Source organism: Amphibalanus amphitrite, unplaced genomic scaffold (assembly GCF_019059575.1).
Source record: "Amphibalanus amphitrite isolate SeventyFive unplaced genomic scaffold, NRLGWU_Aamphi_draft 000122F_arrow, whole genome shotgun sequence".
In the NCBI taxonomy this organism is placed as follows: Eukaryota; Metazoa; Arthropoda; class Thecostraca; order Balanomorpha; family Balanidae; genus Amphibalanus; species Amphibalanus amphitrite.
Window position 1 is genome coordinate 890,341 of NW_024881617.1, and position 16,946 is coordinate 907,286.

Sequence of the window (16,946 nt, forward strand, 5' to 3'; positions counted from 1 at the left end):
TTTGCATCTTGTAGGGTTTAATTGTAAAAAGATGTGTATTTTTAACATCCATTTTCTAGCAATGAGCCCAATTCCCGTAACCACTCCCACTCTTTCAGTGCAACCAGGTCTACAGATCAGTCAGCAGCTCTACCAGCTCCACGACTACAATACATCCAATGATATTAAATATACACTCAACAGTACACCAACGGACTCGAGACCCTCCGTGTCATCATATCAATCAGTCAGTAACCCTAGCAGCTGTAGCACAACAACGGATACGAACTCTACGAACCCACTGTACACCCACGAATATAAAGCTCTCGTTGGCATTGATAAGGTAACTCTACCCGCACCAGTGTTCCAAAAGCCCGACTCAGGTGAGTCTGTTTCCACCATTAACGGATACGTATCTATATAGACACATGACATCGGTTCGGAAAAGGCAAGGAAGGGTAGGGCGGGAACGGACAGAACGGGTTACGCTATGGAACCAGATGAATGGATGGAAGCTCCGGTAGAAATGGAGGTTATTACGCTCCCCAAAGCACGGATCCGCGCCACAGGTGCCGCCCGCCGTTCAGTGAGCGCTGGGTGCTGAGGTCGGGCGCTGAGTGGGTTGCTGCAACTTCAACCAGCGCCCTCCCACCACCCACCTTTCGCGCAGCGGACATAGTTGGCCATCTCCTTCTGGAGCCGGTTGGCCTGGCCCTGTTGCCGGCCGAAGTTGTGGACGTAGTCATCGAACACCTCATCTGTGGTTCGGTCAGCCTTGCCGAGGTTCTGGAGGATCTGTCGGACAGAGACGGGGTGTCAGTGAGGGGTCGGACGTATCTATGTGCACAGCAAAATCAGCTACACATACACGGAAGTACAGCCGACGAATACAGCGACAGGCACCGGCTATATCGTACAAGAGACAAAGGGCGTCACGTAGTAATCATATCAAGAGGTCCACCTCCCACAGTGAGAAGTGTACACTGGCACGTGCAGATCGTGTGGCGCTCACTGCAGTCAGTGACCTATTCGATGCTAATCGGAGCTTCAATCAACGTGGCCAGCCGAACGGTCATCAGTCTTCCGTCCCACCGACAACCGACCACCCAGTCTCTGATACACGCTAGAGCAGGGTTGGGGCACGTCATCAACCCGAACTACCGAGTGCAAGGTTAGATGGCGTCCAAAAGGACAGAGATGCGACCCGATGCCCCGAATCACTGAGCGCAAGGCCCGAGGGCGTCCCAGAGGACATGATATCTCTCTCAGATCATCGCCCGTCCGCGGCTGACAACTCACAGCGGAGTCCTTGCCAACTGACAGCGGATGACTAACATTGATAATAGACAGGCGTACCACCCTTCCCCAGCTGCAAATACCGATCAAACCTCTGTGCGTGTGGTGCAGATTGGCACGATCATGAGCTTATGATGGACGCATGGTCAGCAAATCACACCCTGATATAGATTCTCCGACAGTAAATCAAACACGCACCCGCCGTACCCCCTGCCTTGCCAAGACATCCATTATGCCAGGCGAACGTGAGCTTGTTTTCAGACAGATCACTGGCTCTATGATTTGACAGCTCCGTCCCAAACGAGGCAATCAACCAGAAACGTTTCCATCAGAGCTGCCAGATTTATTTCCAGGACGAATGACTCGGCCGCAACCAGTCTGTCAGTTGGTGCCAGCACCGCCATTTATCAGGTCCGGGGGTACAGCAGAAGTTATCGGACTTTGCCCCACCAGCGCACACTGGGCCGGGGGTCCGGAAAAGTGCTAGAAATTATTTGTGATTGAGTTGTTGATCTCAGTGACAAGCAAACATGCTAAAAACGAAGTGGGGCTGCTTAACCCTCGCCGGACCTATTGTCGGACCCCCCACCCCCTCGGCCGGCCGAGGGGGGAGGGTTGGTACGACCCCTTTTTGCCGTTTCGCCCCTAATGGAGCTAGAGCCTCGCGGAAAAAACAAGCGTGTGCGCCGTTTCAAGGCGGAACGATTGATACCCGATTTTAAGGTCCCAGGTCAACCGGTAACCTCTGAGGTGAAGTCAAAAAGCCCAAGGTAGGGTTTGGTTTTTGGCAAATAATTTCGCAAAAAATGGCCGCAGAGCAGCGATTTTGGCACCATCGTGTTCGCCTGGCTTAGGCGCGTCGAATGGTATACTTTTTGTTCGGGTGAGGTCAACTTAAGGTATTGACCTCGAGTCAAGGTCAGTTCAGAGCCCATCAGGCCACGAACTTAATCGAAGGAGGTCGTATCGCATATCATTCGATTCGGGAGGTCTTCGCGAGTCCATTGGTGGCTTTCCCGAGTCGCTGGCTCAATTTGATCATGAGTTATTGACGAGAAACTCCTATGACCGGTGTGACGTCATAAATGACGTCACGGAAGGTCAAAAATGCAAAGGTAAAGCATCGGATCTTGCAAGGAGTGCACGAATTCACGATTCCGTGTGCTTTACATAGTTTGAAATCATTCCATGCGCAAAAACAACAGTTTCCTTATTTCCCCATTCACTTTTAATGGTGAGGTCACGTGACCTCGAAGAGTAGCAGGCATTAGCAAAAATTGCGAGTAGGGCATGACAGAAAGATGATTGGTGGTTTGTATGGCATGGCCATTTTTAGCGGCTCGAAATAACATTTCTCAAAAAGTCTAACTAAAGAGCAAGTTGTTGTTAATTATCACTGACTTGTGTTTAGGGGTTAATAATGACTGAATTTTTTAGTTTGGCCCAGAAATGTTGACAGCATTGTGTGCGTTGATCAATTCTGAGCTCAGGGACATATATTTTATTTAGATTATAAGCGTTTGTTTTTCACAACTTCCAGCGTTTTAAAGAGCGTCGGGCCTTCAGTAGAGCTTCGAGGTGACAATTGCCCCTACATCATGTGGTTTACTGGCGCATATCTCGAAAAGTAGCAGGGAAAAGCAGCAAAGCACCTATATGGAACAAAAGATGAGTAATCAGAGGCTAGTATAAAATGTTCATTTTTAGCCGCTCGAAATAACGTTTTTATAAAAGTCTAATCAAAAAATTGGATATGATTTTAAATTACGTCTTGCAGCTGCTTGCAAACAGCTAGCTTATCTTGCAGAAAAGCAATGCAATATGTCAGAATGATGTTGGCACAGTGAACAACAGTGCCCTGAACTAGTCTGACAGGAAATTTCGTTCAAAACGACGATTGGTCAACTAATAAATTACCACTAAAGTTCATCATTAAAATCGGTAAATGTGGTGCCCTATAGAGAGTCTAAATTGTCTTGTGTTTGGTGACAACTGACGAGCTCAATTTTGACCTTAGGGCAAAACTAGCATCGGAATCGTATTCTTCGATCAATTTGGGATTAAATGATACCTATTTTGTTCATATCGCGGACAGTCAGTTTGGGGGAATTTCTAGCGCTTTTTCAGGCTGCCGGCCTACAGTGCAGCGGTCTCCACAGGAGTCTGACAGACCCGATGCAGGTCCGACGAATGCGGCGCGTGCACGACAGAGGAATTGATGACCGCGTCTGCTCCACTGAGGTAAGGCGGTCACCCGTGGCAGCGACAAACGGCTTCCCATCGCCCGCCGGGCAGCAGGCAGGCGAGGCCAACTGTCTGCTGCCAGCTACTGTCAGGTGCCGAATGACAGCCCACACCAGACTACCAAATTACACACCAGAATGCGCTGTTACCAAGGTAATTCGTATTACCAGGCCTTTGTGGTCTACATGAGCAGCAAATTCACATAAAAGATAAAAAAATGTTTGTGATGATGAGGAGCCGCAATCGCCACGCTTTATGTGGAAGGCTTTTGATGTCAATGCATAAATACACACATACATACATACATACATACATACATACATACATACATGAGTGGCTTGGAGCACTCGGACTGCTTAGGTATGCTTTCAAAAAGGAAGAAAAAATCAGGTAGGCAGGCTAACGACAACTGACACCAGGATTATAACGGATTATGAATGACAAAGTTTAGCCATCTCAAGTACCAGAGGTCAAGATTTACTTCATCCTACCACATCGACTCATAATAAGTGACAGTTTCATGCCCGAGCGGCAGCGGTGATGGTGCCAACTCCCGACTGACGTCCCTCCCCACTCCTCTCCCTCTCCGGCTGGCGACGTCAACCACCAACAGATGGCGACACCAGGAGGCCACCTCACGTGAAACCCATCAGCGGCACCGCTACTCCTCTCAGTGGCCGAGATGAGACAACGGGGAGGCGCGTCGGTCACCGCTACTCGCCCCCGGCCCGGCGGCGGACAAAACAAAACGGAAACGGAAACGGTCGCTCGTGCTGCTCCGTAGACACGAGCGACAGTCAAGGGCTGCTCTGTGGAAGCTGTCGAAACAGAGCGAAGCAGTGCGATATCGTTGGTCTTTGCTCAGCGGGTCCGTCTAATTTCAACCAGAACGTGTCTTTACGGAAACTATGCAAGCGCCAGCTGTGTCCAAATCATGTCATCAGCGAGTGTCAAATGTGTTGTTGGCATTTGCCTTGTTCCGTTCCTGTAGTGGCTTGTGACCGGTTTATTAGCGAGGAAAAGTCACAAAAAACAGCCAGTAAAACAAAACGTTCAGCTAAATCGGATTGCCTGTTCCACAAATCCCTCACTGTTGCCAGCCGCTAGGCGAGTGTGCGGTTCTGTGGTAATCCTAGACACCACCAAACGGGTGATGTGATACCGCCAGTTATGTTCCGCTACTGGATCACAAAAGTGAGCGCACCAGTGCCATTTTTTGTCAGTCAGCCAGTCACAGGCCTCTCCTCGCCATGTTGGCTGGAGTTCAGTTTCGCCGCGTTCTTCTGTCCCCCAGTGACGTCACTCAGTGCTGACGTCACTGGGGTAAGGAGGGACGGGCAGACGGCCCCAGTCCGGTGGAGCCACCTGTCACGGGCAGGGGGCGGTCGACCTTGCGTCGAATGGGTACCGCCCACCTGTGCCCACGGTCCCCGCCCACGCACACAGTGAGGCTGACGCAGACAGGCACAAAGACAGACAGACAGGCAGACTGACGGACACCCGAATACAAACCACAGGGCGGGGTTACATGACTAAGAACCCGCACCAGGCAGGAGCGTACCGAAAGCGCACTGAAACGCAGCTACGCCACGCAAAGCAGAACCCAAAACCATCTGGGTCCGTTCAGCACAACTCGCTTCCCCGCTCAATCCAGACATGATTCAGGCAAGGTGGTGGGAGCCGGACCAGTGCGGCAACTCGGTCCTCCCACAGTTCCAGGTGACATCACATCTGATAGGCATGCCGGTCTGAAACGAGCCCTGGCCGCCCACCCAAGCAGGCATGGAGAAGGAAAAGCTCCGAACAGACGGTTACAAGGCGGGGCACGGGTCTCAACTCTATGCACACTACAGACTACGGAGTCTGCAAAATACATATCTAGCAAGACGCCACTGGACGCAACTGTAAAACGCAGAGTCGTAAAGAAGAATGACTGATAGTACGGTCAGCGGCTGGTGAGCGCATGCCTGGTGCCGGCCGTGAGGTCCACTACAGACCGGTTCGGCCGGTCACCGGCACCACACCGAGAGCTGCACGGTGTATGCGGCGCCACGGACCACGGCCAGCACCCGGGGCCGCTGAGCTGAGAGCAAGCCGGAACGGCACTGCTCGGATGGGTACCGACGGCTCACAGCCCGGCGGGCGGTGCATCAGTATGTCCTTTCAGGCTAATTTAGGTGAACTTGGTGTAGCACAGTTCAGTGCTAATCGACTCATTGTAGCCCCTGCGCATTACACAGGCCCTGCCGTTACCGGCAGGCTGCACTTTCGCAACATAACACCCTTGTTATTTACGTGTATGTTAGACCACCGCCGTGCAGACTTCGACCGCTGTGACGACGTAATGGCACGCGACAATCTGAGCTCGGCTACGTCGCCGACCAGCGTCACCGCCAAACATACAAACGGTCTGGTGAGGAGAGACCACTACGTAGTTTCCTGAAAAGGCCGGACCACTGCACTGGTTTGGTGGGCGGCCGGCTGGGCTGTCCGTCGGCGGTTTAGCAGTCACCGGCAGTTCCCGCTTCTGGACAGCTCAGTTGGAGCCTGGCTCCATCTCCCAGCGGCTCGCCGAATGGAACTATCTCATACCGAGACTTTCTCTCGAGTAGGCCGAGACGCAGCAGCCCGTGATAGCCCCGCCGTCCGGCGGGCGGCGGGCGGCGGCCCCGCCCAAATTTGGCGGCTCGCCGGGCGGCGCACGACTTTCCCTGACTGGTCAGCCGCCGGCGGGGTGAGATAGTCATCTCCCGGCTCGGCTCCTCCCCCCTCTCTCCTGCGCTCTCGCCCTCTCTCCGGACCCGCCGCCGGTTTCCAGAGCAGTGTGTAAGGCCGTCTGCCAGACTGTCGGACGCTAATCAAGGCGTGGAAAGGAATCGCGAACCTAAGTGAATCACGCAAAACTCTGACATGAAACCAACTCAGCAAGGGCCCGCTGCTAGAAACAGACAAGGCACAACAGTTTGCAGCAATGCCCACTGCACAGTCCACAGACTTCGCAGCGAACCCAGCATTCCACCCGCAACGAGCAAGGGCTCTGAACCGCATCACGCTCGCTGGCTGCAAACTTTGCAAGCTGGCCGCCTCTGTTTACGAAACAGCCGTAACTGAGTCGAGCACACACGAAGTGGCAATGAACGACCCGGCGGCGTACTGTCGGAGATCCAACGTAACATGGGCACTTACAACCAACTCGAGTTAGCACTCCTCATCCCCTACCATGGCCGAACCGGTCTTCCTAACGTTTAGCGCCGTGGGTCGAAGCAAAAAGAATCAGTAAACAGCGGGCGTCGCCGTGTGTCTATAATCGCTGGGCGGAGCCGCGGCCACTCCCGCTGACAGGTTCGTGCTCACGCGGAGCGTGTCGTGAGCGGAGGAGATGAGACGCCTATCACCCCCACCCTCTGTTCCGCGAGTCGAGCCCATGAACAGTCAGACGGCCCACCCAGTTGGGGAGATAAGACAGACAGAGGTGGCACGGGCGGGTGCGACAGGTCACGCGGCTGTTGGTGGCTGACTCCGTGTGCTCGGTGTAGTCTTGGACCAACACAAGGCAGGAAAACATGGCAGTGGTCGGGTGGGTGGCAGGCGGCACAGGGCGGGCACGGGTGGGCAGAACGGAAGATGGGTGGACAAGGCGTGAGCACGAGGTGGGTACAGGGTCGACAAGAGCCGCACGAAATAGACACTAGACGCACGCAAGTCTCCATAGCTCAGTGCGGCCCTGAGAAGCAGTACGCGCTCGCTAGTGGAGAGGGACATAACAGAGAGCTCCACTGTGTGCTGGTGGCGATAACACAGGTGCATTACTGACCACTGGGTCAGCCGGGTCTGTCGGACCGGGTCGGATCGGGACAGGCCGGACTCATGACATTAGCCACACGATGACGGACCATTGACCAATCACGGCTCAGAAAACGCATCAATGTCATGTGTGTGATTAGTTAAGCTGAGCGGAGGAGTCGACCAGTCCCATTATGATCTCAACAGGTCATCGTCATGCACCGGCCTGGACAGGTCACGTTAGTTTGACTGCACAATCTTCAGGATTGCGGCAATGAGTGTGGATGAGCTGGCATTACGAGCTATCAAGCCATTCAAGCACGAATGGAATGTGTTCTGTAAGTTCCGAAGAATATGGCCCGAATGATTCAGCAACCAATGAACGTCGACTAAAACGCCGATTGTCGAATATTGGTTGGTGCTCGATGCAAGCAGAGTTGGCTACTCAGATTTCAATGGTAGCTTTGTATTCACAAATACGTGGGTTACATTGGCCAGGGAGCTGGTAAACAGGACTTTGTTGCGCACTTTTCCTTCAATGCCATTATAATAGCAGTCACTGGACAGCTGGCGGAAAACGGCATAGAAAAAAGGCATTTGATATTTGCAGGTCGCCAAACATCAGCAGCACGCTGCAGAGCATGCCACTGGTATTTGCATACACCGATATCCCGGGCCCGGGATCAGACCGGCCCGCCGCGCCACCGCCGACCGGTCAGCAGCACGGTATGCCGTCCCACAGGGTGACGCAGCCGCGGCGCGACCGTCCGACCCGGCTGCAGACCAGAGGACGGCCCGTGCCCGCCTGGCACGCGCCTCAACCGGCCTTGGAGCGGCGGAAAACAGGCTAAAAACAGCGGCCCAGCGGGCAGCCGGCACCAGCCACCGGCCGGCCTGACACCAGATATCACAGTGGCAGTCACAACTCGTCACAGGCCGCTTATGGCGGCGACACAGAGCTGGTATGGGCATCAGAGCGGGACGACACGGGCGCAGGACAGACAGAACATAGGCAGGCCCAGTGTCTCGGCCTCTGAAACGGTCCCATAGTCCAGGTGTCTCAAACGGTCTCAGTGTCTGAAACGGTCCAAGAGTATTCTCGCCATTCTCCGCTATACGGTTCCATCGGCACAGACTATGAATAGCTGCCACCTGCCTGTGGCTACCCATGACTGAATTGTGTGCAGCTGCTTTGGATGAACAGCCACTGCTACTCTATTGTGCAGAAAACAACAGACTGAATGGAGCTGGAGTCAGCTGATGCACAACAAGACAGCTAGATACAGGTGATGCATTTATGCATCACAGCGGTGTCGTTAACGCGCGCTTCTACACACCGTCATCGCAGGCTAGTCATATCATCACTGGTTTGAATTCTGATCCACGCCATGACGCCAGAAAACAGTAGGTAGCACAGCCCATCAGCTTCCAAGTCCCAGCCATACATTAGTTACACACTAATCATCGTCTTCCGCCCCTCCCCACATACTCTAACACACCAATCCGTCGAGACCATTGAACGGCCGGCCGCCTCTGCTGACACGGCGCCGGAGCCGTCAGCCGGCCGGGCGTCACGCCGCCGTGTCAACCTCACAATATTTTTAAATCTTGGCCGACGCGGCGGCTGTGGAGGCCGGCGGGTTGGCCGCCACAGCCCGGCCAAGACCGCGAGGGGAACTGGGAGGGAGAGGGCGGGGGCGAGCCGACACCTTACTGGACTTCACAACACAGATCAAGTCGAGCATCAACGAGTCTGTTCAGCCGTTGTTGGAATCCGTACTGATTCTGCACCAAATGTTACCCAAAGGGTGGTCAAGAGTCACTCATAAATCTATTATACACGCACACTTGCTACACGTAGCCCGGTTCAATCTAACGCCATTTCAAAGAGATCCGATTCGTTTTACAAGTTCCGACCGCTGTTTCACAGCCCATTTCACGGTAAACCAAACGTTGAGCCGTTCTACGTATGTTACCGAGAAACCGTCCCTTTGACGCAGTTCACTACACCTTTCTCCAAACACACCCGGGCCCAGACCGCTCGACTGAGCGTAAGCGCCGGCTTCCTGTCTCCCCACTGACCCGGCATCAAACTGAAACTGGGCCCGGCTTCCGGCCAGCACTCGGCGGGAGCGTAGGACCTCGTCAAGGAGTCGTGATGGTTGAACTAGGGTCAGGCGACGGCGACAGGGCCAACGGGCGTCGGCAGAGATAAAAGGAAACAAGCTGAAACTACGGGCTGGCCATGCTGAGGAACAGAAACGGGTGGCGGAGGCAAACGAATGCTAATATAATGTTGATATGTTGCGAAATGATCTACAAGGAAATAGGAGCACTCGTGAGCTACCATGAGTCGTATTTCTTATTTCTGGAAGGTAGGAAATCGACCCCCGAGATCGATGCATGATCATTTGATCATTTCCTCCAGAGCTGGCCATTAACTGTGCGCCCACAGGTAGCCCCAGAAACTGGCCGTAACAAAAGGCTGCCGCGCTCTCGGATTATCTATGACCCGCCTACTACCAGGGCGTGTCTACCATCGGGTCACACCCAGGGCGGGCCACAAGGTCAGGACAGGAGGGAGGAGTTGCTGAGGAGAGGGGGGAAGAGGGACAGCACACACCTGGGTCTGACAGATTACATGTGGCGACACGACAGGCAACCATCCCTGCCGTCCGAGCTATTTTCGAACGGTTTTCGACAGGTAAACTGGCACAACGATCCCTGGGGACCGTAGCGAACACGCTGAACAGCTGTGGTGCCTCGGTGGCATTTGACAATGACACCCGGCTGTGGTGTCTTAATGCCGTCTTCCTGTGACACTCAGTAGTGGTGTCAGTGTCATCCAACTATGGCCGGGGCGCCGGCCGTTCCAGTACCGTGACAGGCCGAGCGTTTGTAACTCACACAATGGTGCCGATAGAGATTTTTCTCCCGGTTCGGGACCGAACCGGCGCCAGGTCTTCGGGCCACGATGGAATCGTCACCAACAATGGAGCTCGCCTGTCAGCGTTGGACCACAGCCGACACGCGATTTAAACGCCGCTCAAAGAATAAAAATACCGCTAAAAAGTCATCAGCCCATACACAATGCGGACCCCGGAAGACAGTGATAGTATCGAGAAACACTCGTTTCAACTAACACACCACATTTGGCAACGTTGAGCTATAAACATAAACAGTGATGGCGTCATTGAGGACACCTGGCCATTTCCGTCGCCATTCTCTGCTGCGACGCTGCCAGTACACAAACAGTTCCTTCCCCTCTCCATATTCATGTGACCCTGCGCCAGGTGTGAGTCGGGTCTCACCGTCCGCGGCGGGGTGGGTCAGGGGTGATAGTGAAGACAGGACCGGTGTCCTTGGCTGGCGTATACCCGGGTCGGGCGGCACACCGGCCGGCCTTGCCACCTCCCACACACGGTCAGAGGCGCCCTCAGCGGTCCACACGCCGCGCCGGAACGGTTTGTGATATAGCTGCCCTTGGCGAGGGGCATCTCCTGGTCGGAGACTGCAGATCCAGCCTCCGATCACCTTTTTCGTCAGGAGCCGCCGCTACTAGACGGCTGGTGATGATGCTAAATACTGCACAGCTGCGATCCTTCGGTCAATTCCAGCCAGCTGCAGACTGAACACTCGTACACAAGTGTCATAGTCCTACTGGGAGCAGCGATTGATGGCCCGTTTCCGCCGCCCCGCCAGTAGCAGCGGCGTCTCACGCACCGACGCTCTCCAGCCGGCTATTCATTTCCATCAGTAGCCAGAAACAAACCTTTTAGAGGGGAAGAGCAGGCAAGCACGGCAGCGCACTCGACCGCCTCCATGCCGCTCACGCGCGAGTCCAAACAATAGAACCGCTCTCAGCTCTCCCTGCACGCCGGAGGACCAGCAACCCTCTCTCTGCTGCCGTGCAATTTATCAGCTCTGTGGCGGCCATGAGAACGCATAGCTGGAGCTGCTCTGTTCCAGCACTAAGCAGCGTCGGGGAGTTTTTGCTCTATGCGCTAGGCAGGGGGCTCCCCTCATGCAGCGGTGTTTTCTATGCCGGGCTGTTAGAAACAGCTCCAGTCATTCTCCCCTCCTGCAGCCGTGCTCTTTATGCCGGGTAACGCAGCAGCAGCTCCATTTGCTCCCCCGCTGCTGCCGTGTTCTCTACTCCAGAGCCGGCAGTGTTCTCCCTGGTGCAGCCATATTATCTACTCCTCTCTCCACACCACCACGCGGGGTCCGACGGCCGACGCTCGCGCACGTGCACCGATGCGTGGCCAATGGACCGCGGTGCGGTGCGCAGCCACGGCCGACCGGTCCGTCACGCCGGCAGCAGATGTAAATCATTGGCCGGCGGACGGCCGATCGGTGCAGGCAGCGGCGGAGCCACCAACGGGTCACTGACCGGCGGCTACAACATCACAACACCCCTCCGCGGCCACCGGGAACGATCAGCATGCGGGGCACGGGGCGGTTGCGAGCCGGGCCGAGGGAGAGCATGGAGCCAATGGAAGTTATGGGTGTAGTACCTTAACCTACGTATACTGTGTAGTATGAAAGCATGAAAATATACAGAGGAAGATAATCAATGATGTTGAGGGTTTTAGCTAAAAGAAAAAGCAAGTAAAGACCTTGCCCTGGTGTTTCGGTAGTGTCTAATGTTTATGTCACGCCCATTGCATGCAGTACAGCTGTGACACGCTACAGTGCATTCGTAACTGCGCAACCAGTTTGTTTATAGGAACCTGAAGACCTCACACGTGTTGAAATAACAACCTACACCTGGTAGCCCTTTTCCTGACTCTCATTACAGGAATATCACTAATGCCGTCAAACCTGGACTCAGCCAGTCTCCCCACCTACATACAAGCGTGCCGGCCTAAGGAAGACTACCTGTTGACCCACATCGCGCTATTCCTCCCCAGCTCTATCACCCGTCCTGAGCTCGGCCATCGGTCCCCAGACACAGATAGCCGCCTGCCACGGCCACCTTCCATCACCAGGGAAAGCCGTGCCGCCGCCGCCCCCGCTCCGTGGAGGCAGGAAACACCCGATCACCGCCGCTGCCGCCCAGGCGGTATCAATTACCGCCGGGCGGGGGCGGGGGCGGCGCGGGTCGCCTGCCGCCGCCCACCGACCGCCCAGTCGAGCCGCTGCTGTGGTGGTCGGCCCAATCATGGGTGCCTCGACAAACCTGTACCGCCCCTGCAGGTGACACTAGTTTAGATGCCGCTCCCAGATCCAGTCTCAGTGCCAGGCTGGCAGTACTTAGCTGCGATGCTCGATTGAACCTGGACTCTGCAAGAGCTCGCCGTATCACGAGGAATGCCTAGGCTCTCACGGGGTCACTGATTTACGAGAATCACAGCGTCGTGGTACTGAATCGTCTGACCTGCATGACCTGGTGAACATAAAATTAATTACAATCCAAACCGCATCGAGTTGAAAATAGAGCAGCAAAACCGCCGTGGCTAAATCAGCTCGCCACTGCTTCACTGCTGCTGCTCGCATTAAAATGCACTGAACGACCAGCTGTCCAGGTCAAATAAAGATAGTTGCCACTTTGCATCCGCCCAGCGCCAAGAAATGCAGACAATGCAGGCTCTCAGACAGGTCGGCCTATTTTTGTACGACACACATGTGACTCTCGCATTCAGGTTGACTTATCCCCTCCCAAAATCCCTCTTATTAGACACAAATCCTCTAGCCCTGCAGTCTAACGTCCTTCCAGGCCCACTGCCTAACGTCCTCCCTTTTTGAAAGTACAGGTCTCGCGGGTTTTAGCGGTAGGTTTTGCACCTAGAAAATTTAGTGTACTTCAGGCTAGATCTTCGTCGTCTTAAGCTTTTCAGTGTTGAAGATGCGATCGACTTGTTGGTTCACAAGCCGGCCATGCTCATGTAAAATGGCTTCATCGTAGATAAGATTGGTTTCTGAGATATAGCCGGAAATGTAAAAGTGCAAAACCTACCGCTTAATCTCGCGAGAGCCGTACCAAAGGTCACTTCGTGGAGGGAACGGACAACCCCACCCAGGGCACGAAAACATCACTGAAAATCTGCGGCACACCGCAATGTGCCATGCCGGTGCCAGTGGTGTGGGCACAGGGACGGTCAAACTCGGGAGTGATACACCTGTCGGCGGGATAAGTGGGACACCATAACGTTTGTGACGTGACATTTGACAGCGGAGAGTGGATCGCCAGCCAATGCAATTCGCGTCACCACGGGTGTCGCTATCCCATCTTATACCAGTTATATGCACGTTGGTGCAGACGCCAGCTAGTCAATGGGAGAGACGAGATCAGCGACAGCGACGGAGGCGTCCTTTGGGCTCTTTGAGGAGCTGACGTACTTCCGACCATCAAGATGCGTTACACCAAATCATGATCAAAATGTCGCAGAGTCTCTTCCTTCCGCCCCTGTTTTCCTTTTATCACATCCACAACAAGCAGCCATATATCCACCTGCTCCTTCAGCCCATTGCTCCGCACCCCGTGCCTCACGCACACCGGCAGGCGGGCAGGGGTAGCTGCGGTCCCCGACCTACCCAACCACCGCACTCTGACACCTGACACCCTACGTGCGACACGGGACGTGCCGCGCACGACCCCCGCCGTGCTGCCGGCCGACACACTCGCTTCTGGGGCACACGCGTGGGGTATGCTTGGGTCGAGCGTGAGAGGGAACAACTGAAGGCATTGGCACATCGAAGATTAGTGGAGGCTGCATAGTTTAGCAGTGGCATATGAGCCTCTATTGACAGAACTCCGTCCATCTTAGTACAGAAAACGACGTTATTTATGCACATGAATCATCAACGTTCAATTTCCCTGAGGGATCATGATTCATGAGTCAATACGTGAGTCATAATTCATGAGCCTTCCATCCGTCAAAGGGATTGTCTGTCCAGTTTATGTCAATTGAGCCCTTACCAGCTTCCCGGGAAGACGACCCATGCCCCCAGCTGGTCATCTCTAGCCGGATGCAGTTCGGAGCAGCTTTGCTCTGCGTCACCGGACGTACAACACGCCCCGCGCCACGGCCCACATGGCGCAGACGGAGCCCAGCGGTCTAACCAGTCAGTGAGGGACACCCAGTCAGCGGTCATACACTGGCGGCGCATCACACGCACCTCTAGAGCGCGACCGACACGCAGCGCGGCGAGACAGGGTGCGTTAGAGCGCGGACACGTCCATCAGTGCGGTCATCCCGCGTACAGTCGCACCGCTCTCCGGGCCCCGCTGCGGCCCATCGGCGCTCAGCGAGCCGCGGCGGCACTCACTCGCACTGCCGCTCCCCGACGGCAGAGTTCAGAGCCAGACACCGCCGCCTGGTCCAGTCGAGGGAAGGAGAAAAGGTGGCCGGTGGTGGGTCAGAGCGCCCCGGCGGCGGCAGCGATGACGGCGTGGGGACGTGACGGCATCCGACCGGCGCGGGCGCCGGCTGCCCTGCATATGTGGAGCTTCTCGAGCGCTCTCTCTTCGCATCTCCGTGCGTCCGACTGGGTCAAAATGTAACCGGCCCACCTTCCGGCGATAGTCTTCTTTTGAAGACATCGGCAATCGGAGCAACAAGAACATGTCGGTGGATAAGCACTAACTATAGTTCCAAGCTCATGTCTGCATATCACGCGCCCCCGTTCTCTGTCTTCTCTCTTTTTCTCGCCTCTCTGCCGCGCGCTCTGCTCCATGCAGGGCTGACGGCTTAGAGGCAGGCCGCGCCGGCCTGTCGTGCGCGCTGACCGCTCGGCGGCCGGCCCGGCCAGTCATTCAGCCCACCTCCTCACGGCGCAGCGCTGCCGCGTGGGCAGGGCGGCGGCGGCCCGCGCGGCAGCCCGTACATGGAGCCGACCGGAGCCAAACACCAGCCCGTCGGACCGGTTCCGCGGCCCGCGCGCCGCCTCGTGCGAGGCCCGCCCGCCCGACCGGACACCGGCGCCCGGGCCGCCCGCTGCTCGGGCAGAGAGTAGCCGCCGACTGCCGGAGAATGAAGTCAAACCCCGGACATCAACCGGCGAGGTGACTAGTCAGGTTGGTTGAGCTGCGAATACGGGAAGTAACTATCTTCCCCCGCCGGTGGCATTCGACACGATGGATGAGTCGCGACACCCGCCGGACAGCGCGACGATGGCGACACCGGTCCGACCGGCCGGTGGGCAGTCCCCAGTAAACAGCGCAGTCACCTCCGGTGCACGTCGGACAGCCTAATCGAGATGGCTGGTGTGATGGCAAACCCAGTGGCGCTCCGGCCACTACCCGCCACCGCAGTCAACGGATCGGCACAGTGTGGCCAGAATAGTCATACTCGTGAGTTGTAGAAAAAGATCCGACGTAAAAAGTTGTCTGCTATAAAAAGTGAAGAACAGCCGACTGCAGCTTCCAGCCATTCAATGAACAGCGCTGAGCGTTCAACATTGCTATAAAAACGGCACCTAGCCTGCACTCATTGACTGGATCAACAAAAGCGTGCCAAACAAGAAACAAGCCATAAAATCCAATGCCAGATTTCCGTGTACTTCCATTGAATAAACAATAAGCAAACCAGACTCTGCAGACTGTGCCAGACTGCGCCTATGTACATTCAGGAGCCATGATATGAATCAGCATAGGAGCCAGGACGGGCCAAAAGTCAGGGCCGAGTCAGGAGTCGGGACTGGACCAGCTGGAATCCAGGCGAGTCAGGAGTCGGGTCCGGGTCAAGAGCCGGGACGGGCCAGAGGTCAGGACAGGTAAGAAGTAGCGATCTGAGCTCCCTGATCTGGAAATCGGCCAAGGCAGAACCAGAACAGAGCTAGGAGTCAAACAGTGGCCGGTACAGAAACAGGACGACACGCCAGCCTACGGCCAACGCCCATCTGACTCGAGGCCGCCGTCTGAATTGGCAGCGCCGACGCCCGGTCGATGGCAGTCCTGGCGGCGCCTCGAACTGCCACCAGCCCTGTCGTAAGAGAGCTGATCGATGGAGACCAGGCGGCGACAGGGAGAGCTTCGCCGGCCACCGGAATAACCCTCCCCGATGGAGGGGAAACTGAGCCAGGGAGGCCACTGAGTAATCGCTCGATAAGCTTGGTGGCACAAGTGTGCTACGCGATCAGCACATGGCACGAGTGATGTGCAGCAATCGCTTCCTTACTGCTTTACTTTTTCTGAGCAGGGCTCCAGGGCAAAAACTGCCGGACTGATTGGCTTCTTACTTTAGCCAGCTGACCTGACCACCCCCAAATTAACTCGTCGTGTCCGATGCCAAGTGATTTCCAACAGCGAAGCCCGTCATTCATTACACGTGTATCGAGGCTCGATTTCGCTCGACTTAGCGACGGGGCTGCAGCCGGGCCGCCGGCGGCACCGGCCAAGTCAGCTGACCGGGCCGATCTGGCACGGGGGAGCCCGGCCGGCTGACAGGACGCCGGCGGCGCTGGCAGGGGGCACAGCCCCGTCGGTAGGGCCAGGACGGGGGGCGCCGCTGGCAGGGGGCTCTGAGCTACCGGCGGCGTGACGCTCCCAGTCAGCGCCGCCGACGGGCAGGTTAACCCGTCACTCATCTGCCGTCAGATCGGCGCCCCGTTGGCTCACTGGGTCAGGGTGATCGGATCATCGAGTAGACACAACGGCGGGCTGTGGCGGACGAAGGGCGGTGCGGGGACACCTCCGGCCG

The 16,946-nt window shown here is 55.8% G+C and overlaps 1 protein-coding gene across 9 annotated transcripts in view; it reads right to left on the minus strand.

The window, feature by feature from the left end:
* Positions 1–16,946, minus strand: part of LOC122381551 (myc box-dependent-interacting protein 1-like) — a 32,230-nt gene that overhangs the window by 12,025 nt on the left and 3,259 nt on the right. For all 9 annotated transcript variants that reach the window (XM_043365848.1, XM_043365850.1, XM_043365851.1 and 6 more), the window contains exon 2: positions 639–774. In XM_043365848.1, the coding sequence (XP_043221783.1) occupies positions 639–774 (136 nt within the window). The remainder of the gene's footprint in view (positions 1–638; positions 775–16,946) is intronic.